At 31.1% G+C, this 13,754-nt stretch overlaps 1 protein-coding gene across 4 annotated transcripts in view; it reads left to right on the top strand.

The window, feature by feature from the left end:
- LOC132919436 (putative polypeptide N-acetylgalactosaminyltransferase 9) overlaps positions 1 to 13,754 on the top strand; it is a 120,481-nt gene that overhangs the window by 102,111 nt on the left and 4,616 nt on the right. For 2 of the 4 annotated variants that reach the window (XM_060981042.1, XM_060981052.1), the window contains 4 exons: positions 9,669 to 9,851; positions 10,667 to 10,852; positions 12,130 to 12,258; positions 13,313 to 13,423. In XM_060981042.1, coding sequence (XP_060837025.1) covers positions 9,669 to 9,851; positions 10,667 to 10,852; positions 12,130 to 12,258; positions 13,313 to 13,423 — 609 coding nt within the window. Of the gene's footprint in view, positions 1 to 3,395; positions 3,542 to 9,668; positions 9,852 to 10,666; positions 10,853 to 12,129; positions 12,259 to 13,312; positions 13,424 to 13,754 lie in introns of all 4 variants that reach the window. The other 2 variants (XM_060981061.1, XM_060981071.1) reach the window with 2 other exon arrangements.

The raw sequence follows: 13,754 nt of genomic DNA, 5'->3' as shown, positions 1-13,754 counted from the left end.
AATATATTACGTATGTGTGCGGTATACACAGCCACGAGCGCCGAATTCCAATTCGCTATTATTAACTCGTTGTGATATCCGTGCGCGCGCTTTGTACGTATCTGAATAAAATATAACATCGTCGCTTTCGAAAACTCTCCAGTTATGTTAGGTACGACTGTACGTGCGCATACTGCGTACCTATATACCCTCGGAACGGCTCTGAACTGCGAGTCATAAAATGGTCGTCGTCGGAGGAGGAAAAACAATCGTATTTATACAACGATATTGCGTATTGTATATACGCGTGTGTGTGCGTGTGTACACTCGCGGGGGCCGTGCAAAAAGTATAACGTGATAGCATGTGTAGCGTTTATTACTGTACTGAAACGCGGGCCACAGCCGTCTGCAGCTATTTACCTCGGGTGTTTGTTGCCGACGACCTTAGCCCGACAACAGTTTAATATTGCCAAATCGCCCGGGAACACTGCCGCGGACACAGTCGGCCTGCATAAGGATAACGTACATTAAACAGAGCTATACAATATATTACATCAAATCGTGTTACGCAGATAATACCATAATAATATAATATGTAAATATGTAATATATTGTATACGTGTGTGCGTGGAGATCGCGAAAATCGCATAACAATATTTCGTTTGACGCTCGTGCGCGTTTTTACGGTCGTTAAGTTTTATGTGTATAATACAAAGGATGAGCGACGACGCGTGTGTTTATCGCGTTCGCCTAGCCGACTATATAATAATAATAATATATTGTGTGCTTGTGTTTTAATATTTTCGGCGAACGCGCGTCAAACGCCACCCGCGGAAACGAATAGTTAATATTTAATCTCCGTTCGGTGCGAGGTCACGGCGCCGGATTTTGTATCATTGTGCTAGCGTACCCGAGAAGATGATTTTCCACACGACGACGATGGGACGTCTACCTACCCGTTTTATCGTCCGGTAGGGTATACTCGGTACAGTGGTGGTTCCATATAATAAAATCATCAGCATCGCTTAGATCGTTCGGTATAAGTTTTAGGCCCGACGGCGGACATGCCATATATTATGCATTTATCCAGTGTTTTCCTCGAAAAGTCGTCCGAGTCTCCAGTGATACATATTTTAATCTATACACAATTTGTCTGCACAACAATTCGATTTAAAATCATATATCATACAATTATTTAAAAATGAATTTTTGTACGGACGAGTTGCAATGTAATTTGACGAGAGAAAAGATCTAACGGGCGACACAAACAAAACAACAAAATGAACGTATTGTCTGAAGCTCTGAAGTTCTAAATAAAACCCCTCTCGCACATATATCGATTTTAGATTCGTATGTGCTCCAACAGGAAAATATATATTATACTATAGCGCTTTGGGGCATTGGTTCTTGCCCGTCTCTATGCCCCCCCCCCTCGTCGCCTGTGTGTAGTTTATATATATTATATGCATTAATACTAGGTATTATTATTATCATCACCGTGTATGCACAATATATATGTATGCGCGGTGTGTTATTACTCGCTCGTATATGACGTTACGAAGAAAACGGTTATTGACGCGCGCTTGTGTGACCGATATTAATATAATATTTAAACTGTCGAGACGGAATGGCACGCGCGTTTTCCCATATATAATATCATAGTAATAATACATGTTATTATAATATGATAGTGCGCGTTCCCGGCCGTCACGATGTGTCGTGTGAGTAGGTGAATCGACTGGCTGAGGATGAGAAATTACCGACAAACGTATACACAGTGCAATGCACATATTACGTATTATGTATGAATGCATAATATATTATTATATGAATACCTATATTATACATATATATTATATATATAACAGGAGCCTTCGCGATCCGATTGCCGTGACAATAGAATAATATTGTAGATGTCATCGTAACATTATAATCATAATTTGTAATTGGGTTATTATAATAATAATGTCTTCAACCGACAGAGGAACTATGCAGAGTCTATACTTCCATAGTATTTGCTGAGTGCGATGATGGGGAGATTAGGGTGAAATCAGATAATGTTTAGTGGGTTTAGTTTGTACATTATAATGTAAGACAACTTTCTTTTTTAAAATAAATTAATTTTTTTTACACAGTTACATTTTTGAATGTTTATACAGTTGTACAGGTTCACTACATACACGATCAAAATTACTTTAGATACTCATCGTTAAATAACTGAACTTTAAAATTCTATAAAAATAAATAAATTTGTCACTCCCCCTCACCAACACGACGTTTGTACGACGTGAATTGTATTTTAATTTTTCCATTTCTTTGATGTGTGTTTTAAGCAATAATTTTCGCTTGCTTTTTGATCGCTAGCACATTATTGTTATACGCACCAAGCCTACATTATTATTTTTTTTCGCAACAACCGGCCATTTCCGGGTGAATCTTCCGCCGCTGTCGCAATAATTCATTCACGCTCCACAATCGTCTCCCTGATAGAACCTCCCCGGGTACACTACATAATATTATTATAATATAATATTATGACATGATACGCACGACGTGTCACCGTGCCTCGAGAAAATCACAGTCTGTTTTTAACTGTGTCCATAAATCACTTCCGCTATTAGCGCTATTACAATAATACGATATACGTATTCCGCGTATACACATTCTAGTTTATCGAAAACGAGAACCGCGCTGCACTGTACATAATATTTAATAGGATGCAGTATATATTAATATAGTGCATGGTATTATACCATGTACCACGTACGTGGTCTAAAATCGCAAACAATTTACACGCTGGATTTTGCTTGTGTGTGTGTGTGTGTGTGTGTTTTTTGCACAGTTCGTATAAGCCTACTTAAATATACCCGGTATAAAACTACTAACCACTGTTGGATGTGTGGAAGTTTTTTTAAAATTTTTATATACTAACGTGAATTCAACCTACTCTCCTAAATCAGTTAACCGGCCTAATTTTTTATTACGTTATTACAACCGTAATTGTTTTACCAACCATCTAATTCTTCTAACAAAGGTAAAGCTAATTCCATTCAAACGGCATTGGTCGTAAAACGTATTTTTTTTTAACATCCCTTCGTTTCGCGTTTTCCTATGTTTACTATATTTATACACACTACGTCTGCTACTGAATTTATTATAACACGGCACATCTGCATTGAATTTTTCATGATCATTAGTGTATACCAGGAATTGGTTACACGCTTCAGCGCAGGTGGCAAATGGCAAAGGGAACAATTTTGGAAAATTGTAAACGTCCACGTGTGTAATTAATAATGACACGAGTGGTATATGACGTTGTCCATTATCAAACTTTGAACAAAAAACTACATCGTTCTCTGTGTGTGTGACTTAAGCGAATATTGTTTTGGGTTTTAAATAATATTGTTAATCATCAGGATGGCTAGAACCGCTGCTGGACCGAATTACGAGGAATCCGACTACTGTAGTGTGTCCCGTGATTGACTCGATCAACGACAAAACGTTCCGTTACCATTTCCATAATGGACCAATAAGTGTCGGCGGTTTTAGTTGGAAGCTTGTGGTTAGTATTTTATTTTCTTACCAATTCGAATTCTGCCCATACACTGCACCGTCTGGGTATATTATAATGTTTGTGTTTCATAAGTTATCTATTTTAATAAATCTTGATTTTCGGAAGATCAATATTCTCGCAAAACCCCTAAAGTGTGTAGATTTAAATTACCGTTATTTAAATAAATATAAACTAATGTGGATAGTTTATTCTTGTCTTAGTCTATACTATGTATACAAGTGTATAGTTTTGTTAGAAAAAAATGTATATTAAATATCAGTAAAATATTAAATTAAAATATATTATACTGACTTTACTAAAGAAGTACTGATTATAAAATATTTTCGTTCAAGTAAACATAAATTAGAGTTTCTTTTGTTGTTCTTTTTATCAATACACAAATTATTAATCTAGGGAAAAAATTTAAAACGATCGTTTTTATCCTATTAATACTTGAAATCCACAAGTTCTTTATCTTGTCATATTCATGCACTCACACACAGTTAACTGTGGTCTCCCTATACCACATAACATATAATACACATATATCTCAATCTTCTTTTTACTACCCACTATAGCTTCCTTCCAAGTTTATCTCTATTATGGTTTTTCTTTACAATCATATCTTATGTATATATACAATATAATATAAACAGATTACAGAGTATATATATACATATGTTTTTACATGTTCATTATCCCTTTTTTTCTTTTGACACAGCTAAACTATCTAAAATTACTGTTTTTCTCTTTTCTACTTCGACCAATGATTACACTACATCTAAATACACTATAAAAAAAAACAAATAGAAATGAAAAATATTTAAATTTAAATTATTATTTGAATATATGTAATTAAAATGTATTTTAAAAATGTCACATTTTCTGTGGTACTTAACTTTAAATTAGATAGGTATAAATTTCTTAAAATTATCTAAATATTTTTTTAATACCTACCAGTTTTTCATACCCAAATCAAGTGAATACGAAATCCCAAAACTAAATACCCTAATATTATTAGTAATTATAGAATTCTGATTTTTAAGTTCAGAATTTATTACACAAATTAAAATTAAAAACGCTTATTAATCACCACTTTGTTATGTATATGTGCATTGATTTACATTTCATATTGTAATCGTATAAATTAATTTTAAAATGTATATTTTATGACAAATTATTATTAATTATTATATATTTACTTAGTTTGAACATACTACAATACCTACGGATTAGTATTTTATTTTACATTATAAAAGGACAAATTCCCGTACATATTAATTATAACCACCAGTTATAATTAAAAATAATTCATGTATAAAAAGTATGACATTTTCAAAGTTATACAAAGTTAAGCATATTGTGTAACATTATCTCTTATATAATAATATATGTCATACTCGTATATGTGAGATAGATGAATTTCTATGTTAAAAATTATCGTTTTTTCAAACTTTTTTAAATGTATAAAAACCTTTGTTCTTTAGAATAATTTTAATATAACTATACTATACTCCGCAAAATATTACATAAGAAATATGAATAGGATTACTATCATTTTGCGATACGTTGTTTAAAATACGCCAATATACGATGGATGATAAATATAAATTTGAACTTTAACTGTTAGGATTGTTTCAATCGTGCAAAATTATTTTCTTATTAAAATGTCAACTATTTATAATATCATATTACTTGTTACATGTATAGTTGTATACATTAAGTTATAGGTTCCGAACATAAAAAAAAATACATCCGTTCATAAAATATATTAAAATAATTAAAACGTTTGGAAACTTAACTAGGAGTACTCAATACTTCGATGTGAAATTTGTATTACCCCATAATATTAAGTTAATTTTCCTAATATCTTTTATCGGTTGTAACTTAACTACAATACATTTACTGTGTTTTATTTACATTTCAATATAAAAATTATAGTGATACGGCGTTTTAATTAAGCAATATAGTGACATTTTTATCTAAGCATATACACGCGCACATACACACACGCATTATTTTTAACATGTATTTAGAAACACTAGTTGGTGTTTGTCTAAAAAAAAATATAATATACATTTATTATCTCGGATAATTATAATTGTACCTTGTTATAACGAAATACTTGTCTTATTGCTATCCGTCAGTTGCGGGGCCATGCACGAACGAGAGAATGCTCTTAAGTTCTGTGTAATACATGACATGTACTCGACGGATCGTGTAGAACTCACGCCTGCTAGTCGTGCAGTATGAATTACTTCGCCAAAAACTTTTCAAAGTACGTACCAACAACCCCACACATCTTTTACGGGATTCATTCTCGTTTTTACTAATTGAGTATAACTAAACAACCTTAGTTAGGTCTACAGATAATATTTTTTTATAAACAAACGATGTTAAGAAAAAAACTGGTAACAATCTAAAATTGATAGGTTTCAATAAACAAAATATATTCATTGAATTTAATAACACTAATGGATTAAAATAATATAATATTTATATTTATTTTTATTAGTTATAACTATAACTATTACTATAAAATATATATTTAAAATTATTACTATATTTTATCGACCCATGTAGGTATTGACAAACTCAATAGATTTGTATTTAATGATATTTATAACTTTTAAATTCGTTTTAGTTATAATAATAAGAATTATGTATTCTTTATATAATTTAATCACCGGTTAATACCTAATTTAGTTCTTTGCCCAACTCTGCGCGCAGACGTGTTTGGTGGAGTAATATTATGTGTGAAAATAGGACTTAACCGTGGTCGCCGTTGCAGTTTTACGTACGTTTAGTTTTATCGAGTAAAATATTTTGATTTAAATGGCAAAATATATTCCCTAATGGACACGAATTTAATATTATACGTATTATTTTTTGAATACATAATATATCGTAGGAATAATATAATTTCGCTGAACAGTAATAACGATATCGTTATTATTTGCTAACCACGATTGTATTTTATTTCACGTTTGCACTTGAGTAAGTGTCGGTTCTATTATTATATTATTATAATAATAGCGATTGGTTCTTTTTCGCAAATCATTACTACTATAGCTTTCATGGTCTGTTTATATAAGAGATTAATCACACATCGATCTGGTTTCTCGCGCAAATCTTTCCCCAAGGACTTAATACACACGAATATAATATACAGGGTCACAATAATTTCAAAACTCAACTTTAGGTACATATTTATGGCTGGTGAGATCATATAATAATTGTATTCAAGCGTCATTTACAATTCGGTAACGAAATATTATTTGGATCATTCTGTATACGTATATTATGTTACTTCTATGTAAAACTCGTATGACAACGTAATCATTATTTTATACGTGCATGTATCTATATATTAAATACAAAATATAATTTACTGTATATTATATATATATATATATATATGCGCGTGTGCGTGATATAAGTAGCTTAACTCCTCCTCTTCATCTTCTGCGCGACACTCGAGATGAATGACTCGAGTGTAATTTATTTTTCCGCAAAAGCCGACAAATTGCCGTATAGCTAATGACGGCGACGGTGTACAGCCCGATAAGTCGGAAATTGATCGTAGGCAATAGATTTTACTTACTCCACGTATAATATATAAGTGATCGCGGGCGCGCACCAACAATATCGCCCCGTGTTTCGTCCCATTAAACACGAACGAACGTCTACAACAACTCGTTTAATGGTATAAGTGCGTACGTGTGTGTGTGTGTGTGTGTGTGTGTGTGTGTGTGTGTGTGTGTGTGTGTGGAATGGCGCATGTATTGTGTACATAATAGAGTCTCTTCTCGTGGACTTTACCTTTGTGGCGGTGTATTTGTCCGCACCAAAGCGAGTACCACCTTTATGTAATATGTATAGGTATATAAGTTTCACAAACTCACCACTATATATATATATATATATATAAACAGTCGAGAAGCGACGTATATAGTATATCTACAATAATAAAATACGCAATTTATTTTCCTTGAAAACGAATCCGGTCTGTGTATAACGACACGCAAGTATTTCCGTCGTCGATAATCTTCGATGGTATGATAACTCATAAACAATATTCTGTTAGGTATTTCATCGTACTATTAATACGTTTTAAATCCCGCTTGTTCGACCGATCAGAGTGTTCGTAAACACATTTTAAATCATGATTATTAATATATCGAGTCGTTATGAAGTCGTTTCGCCGTAACTCGTTACCCGAATAATTTCAATAAATAGCATCTGGTGAGAGGATTCAGTGTTCGTTTTTCGAAATAATTTTTTATTTTTATTTAATTCAAATAGCACAAATTATATCATGTTCTATATCGAATGGCAATTACAAAATCTTGATAGTTTTACATTCACGTTGATAAAAACTGAATAAAAATTTAATCATTGTTTAGAATATGCAAATTTTAAAACTACAATAGTGTAAAAACGGCGTTGCTCGAAAAACGTATATAAAACAATCAACTATTACAACAGCTCCAGAAATTTCAGGGTTTATGACTGTAGTGCAACGTTTAATGATTCTATTTGTCTTGCTAAAATACACATACACAGGTACTCACAGGCGCTCACTTTAGTAGTTTCTCTGTACAAAAATGTTGAGTTGGTCCCTTGTTCGCTATTTGTATAATAGTGGCTTGAACATATACATTAAATTCAGAATATTGTTATAATAATATTTCTAAAATAAGCAGACTTTCTCGAATAGTTTATTTTCTTTGTATATCATATTATTACATTTTAAAGCCCTAAGAAATTAACGTTATTGATCATTTAACTTCCAATGAAAATCTTTTCGATCCGTTATTACTTATTTTTCGTTGTATTCAGTGTTTGACTAGATAACGAGTGAGAAACGCACATAATTTGCTCCGGAACTTTAAGTAAAGCTACTTATAATACTGTTATAACAGTACCTAGACACAAATATTTATTTTATATTTAAGTATTAAAATTAGTATCTTTACTTGTTAATCAGACGTTGATAGCGAATATACCTAATACCTATACCAGGCATATACTATCAAATGGTGTATCCAAAAAGCCAAAGTTAGTTAAATTTTCCATTCTTAATATATAGACACAAATTGACATCGAAGTAAGTTGTCTTTTCTGTCACAAAAAATATTGGAGTCAAAACCACCATTACAATAATTAATGTACATACATACTAGTAGCATTTGTTTTATGTGCAATCAAACCTCCACGCATGAGATTTATATGTATTTTTCTGACATACAGACGTTCTGCAGGTATATACCAAAATATCAATAATATATAATATTGAACTTAATACACAACAATACCAGACATCAGTAAACCCACACGAAATCAAATGATATATTTTTAAGCGTACCGAAAGTAATATAAAAATATATATTTGTAGGAGCCTAGCTGAACTGTAGTGAATTTATTAATAATAACATCACATGAACGATCCATTGATCTGTTGACCAAGTCTGCAAATTATAACGTTGCTATTTAGGTACATATTATTAAATATACAAATAATAATATAACGTACCGTCGCCACTTGTATGTGTACTTATAAACCATAAGAAGAAAATAACGTAATATTTTAAGCATTTTATTTGTTAACCTCTATGTGTACACATTTTACAGCGTGGGACGCCGCTTTTGTCGGACATTTTCCTTCGCGTATACTCTTACACACACACACACACACACACACACACACACACACACACACACACACTGATTGCTCGTGACGTACTATAAGTTTTACATATTTCATAAAATATATAGTTACTCGGCCACGCGCAATGAATATTTGAATATTTTTATTTTTTAATTATGTGCAATACGACACCGTAATGTAACATGGCTCGAAATTTGATTAAATCATTAAAAAAATTTAAAAATAAAATTTTATTTTAATGAATTGTTGTTATTAGATAAGGGTATCAGTAGGTATAGATATTAGATACCATAAATAATTAAATTGTACTTATGCAGTTATACGTACATTATAATATTATAATATATTCTATTATGTTATTGCAGTACGATATATTTTCTCAACCATTGTATATTTTGACGATAATGTAAAGAATGTTTTTCATAATATTTTAAAAATGTATTAAACTTTTAAATTTGTTTCCAGTTCAATTGGCATGTCGTACCAGACAGAGAGAAAAAGCGTCACAAGAACGCCGCAGAACCGGTGTGGTCACCGACGATGGCCGGTGGTCTGTTTGCCATTGACAAAAAATTCTTTGAGCGACTCGGTACTTACGATAGTGGTTTCGACATATGGGGAGGTGAAAACTTAGAACTATCATTCAAGGTATGTTTAACAAAATTGTATTTATTTGGACAGGTACTTGAGTATAAAATTCACCATATATATCACTTTGGGAATATTAAAAATAGTTAGAACATAGTGCAATTTATTACCTATATAATGTATTATTTCTAAACTGTTCCTAGAAACGTGTATTTAAATTTCAACTAAACACACCAAGTGTTTTTGCAGCAGTATCTCTTAATATTTAAATAGCAATCCGTTTTCTTTTTATTTAATTTCTCTGGGAGTAGAGAACATATTAGGTAGTACATAAGTACTAAGTGGAAAGGGGTGCAGAAATGAAATATTTTAGAAATAGGAAAGCAAATCAAAAAACTGGCATCGATATAGCAAAGTTGCATTACAATATAGGTTCACTCATAAACCATTAATTGTATTTCGCCACCTCTCACCCTCTTTTCAGTGAATGACTTCATCCTCTCAGATCATACCAGAAGACAATTGTGCCCTCTCTTAATTTCTTCTTATATGAACTGAAGTATATAAACATGACTACATAACTGCTCTCAAAATACGCATACACATAAACAATGTAAAACTATTTTGCTTCAGTATAATATGTTTTCACAATGTTTTAAGACGTTTAGATGAATAAAATAAAAAACAATTATATTCCTTTTTTATATTTTATCAATGTTTTGGAAACGTTATTTTTCCATGTGGGCGACTCGTACAATTCGTAATTAATTATAATTCGCCATACTATTTATTTACATACACAACAATATAATATAACATTAATAAATTATGGTACGCATTATTCTGTAATTATCTGTTATTTTTGTGTGACGCAGACGTGGATGTGTGGTGGTACATTGGAGATAGTGCCGTGTTCGCACGTCGGTCATATATTTAGAAAAAGATCACCTTACAAATGGCGAACAGGCGTCAACGTTTTGAAGAAGAACTCCATCCGTCTAGCCGAAGTGTGGATGGACGATTACGCTAAGTACTATTACGAACGGATCGGCAACGATCTGGTAAGAAGTTTATTAAATATAAAATTGTTTTTGGTTTAACTCATAATCAATATGGTATTTCATACTTCTTCTACTAGAAACTGTATTTTTTCATTTTTGACAATTTTCAGTATTGGCATGCCTATTTAAATTGTTGATGGTAACCTGTAGGTATATTAAGGTTATTTAAATAATTTCACATAAAAAATCTGGTGGAAATTAAATTTAAATTTTTTGAAGTCTCTATCAATTTTATATTCAAATGTGTACTTATAGTTAGTAGCCATCAGTGATGAGAAAATAATTTAGCTTTATAGCTATACATTTTCGTGCAAAAAATGAATCTAAAACTTTATATTTTAGAGAAATATTTTGTCATAAACCGGTAATAATTTATATATTTTCATGAATGATAATAACAAAAGTTCAGAATGCACTATATTTTATTTTATTATTGATCATTTTGTATTTTCAAATTAAAAATATTTAAAATAGTCGATATTTAACTAACACAATTCTCTACTTTCGTGCATTACATACAATTGCATTCAATAAAACGTACAAAAACACAAATCGCTAAACAAAGTTTTTTTATATAAACTAATATAATATAAAAACCACAGAACTTCTCAAACGTAGTATGAAGCAGTTGTTATTAATTAATTACCTATATTTATAGCTAAATATACCTGGGTTTAGAGTTTGCATAATTTGTTTTAGTTATGGTTTTTATGATAATCGTTACTCAACATCAAAATAAAAACATTGGACCTTGAATATTATAGAAATATAAATAAAATTGAATTTTCCCAATAACAATATAATATTATTATTTCCTGGTCGATAAACAATCAGTGTATGTCAATATTACAATAATATTATTTTTGATGTCGGCTTAAAGAAATCTGCCCGAGTGATATTCACTCGCCACGCGATTAAACTTTGAATAAATCAACAACAGTTATTTACTCAATGCTATTTAAAGCATAAATATATTAATTGGCTGAGACTGTATTCGAGAAGGACAATACATAAACATTATAATACTCGTACAATTCCTTCATATTTACAATAAAACAACCACAGCCACGAAGTTTGATTTCGAATAATTGAATATAACCTTATTTAATAAATCCATCGCGTTAAAGCTGATATGTACACATTGTACACTTATTAATTTTAAATTTACATTATAAATAAATACGTTCAATAAATTTATAAGTACTAAATTTTGCTATCTTTAAGTATATATTTTACTAATTTTAATTATACAACAGACATAATTTTATTTGACACAGGGTGATTACGGTGACATTACGTCTCGCAAAGAACTAAGAAGGAAGTTGAAGTGCAAGTCGTTCAAATGGTATTTGGAGAACATATACCCAGAACTTTTCATACCAGGCGACGCTGTAGCGTCTGGAGAGGTAAAAAAACATACATCGTGTTCGAGACTTGGAAAATGGGAATATATACTTAGGTCACAGTCATCATCTCTCATGTGCACATAAAAGTTTTTAGGGAAATAAGTTTATCTTACAAACTTCCTAGACCCCAGTAATATTTTCTTATTTTCTTTGATTGGAAAATACTACTTCGTATGTGTTTCATTTCATTGACCCACAGAAAACAATTACTGTCCAGTTCTTTTCTAAGTGGATTTCTCTTCATCAGATAAAACATTTTCAAACTTTTGTTCCGACCACATTTATTTTTCATTAACTTTGTATTTATTTAACATACAATATCGGACATACATAAACGAAATTATATAATATTTACAAATAATTCAAACCCATCACAATATATAAGTACTTAGTATACAAATAGTAGGCATTATAAATAACAATTTTTTTTTCTTCGGTAAGTACACCGTTTTAAAACATCGAATTACTTATATCCTACTATAATTTTTATTTTACGTTTTTATGCTTCACATACCTAACCTTGTTTAATGTAACAAACAAAATACAAAACCAATCCCTACAGACCCTATCGAATGTTATACAAATATTTTAAAACAAATTGATGCAATTAAATTGTTTTACATGGAAATATTCTCTCTTTATATAAACATTGAAAATATTAATAAATTAATTACACCAACTACTTTAAATAATTACCGACCTATAGGATATATTGTTGTAAATCATTTATCAGTAAAATAACATTTGTTTAATCAACAGTAACGTTTAAATATGAATATTATTTTTATATGAAATTAAAAAGTAAAAAACACGATGCTAATAAATATTCCTATACAATGATTAATTCGATATGTTTATTTTAAACGTTAGTTTCGTAAATTTGATAAAATTATTTTGAAATTGTGCATCGACAAAAATTTTCTGGATAGTTTAACAGCTCGCTGTTATTTAACATATTTGATCCACGTCTGGTATAATATATCTAATATAATCTATATTAATTGTGTGTAATATTTTAAACGTATTTTATTTAAATTTGTGTATTGGGAATCAGGTGCGCAATTTAGGATACGGCAACAAAACTTGTCTGGACTCACCAGCCAGAAAGACCGACCTCAACAAACCGGCTGGACTATACCCCTGTCACAAAATGGGTGGCAATCAGGTGGGAATATTACCTCTCATTTACGGCAAAGAGGCCTGTTTTGCAATTTTGCATACAGGATTGTCGAGGTCGAGCCGGTACAATACGAATCAACACGTCCTGTCGTAAAGTTTTCCTGTCTTTTGTGCGTCCTGCTTACACTTTTGTTTTAGAGTGACGATGATCCGTTTTTGGTTTTTTAACAGAATAAACGTTAGGTGAATCCTGTGCACTGTGCATGCGTAGTAGAGACTTATAATATAAACGCACAAATTGTATCATATTCATAGATTATGATGAGTAATGACTTTAACCTATAACTATAACCAAACCCATGTATACTTACAACATG

The sequence above is a fragment of the Rhopalosiphum padi genome, chromosome 1, assembly GCF_020882245.1.
Source record: "Rhopalosiphum padi isolate XX-2018 chromosome 1, ASM2088224v1, whole genome shotgun sequence".
Lineage (NCBI taxonomy): Eukaryota > Metazoa > Arthropoda > Insecta > Hemiptera > Aphididae > Rhopalosiphum > Rhopalosiphum padi.
The sequence above is the reverse complement of the archived record's forward strand: the minus strand, read 5'-3'. Positions and strand labels throughout refer to the sequence as shown.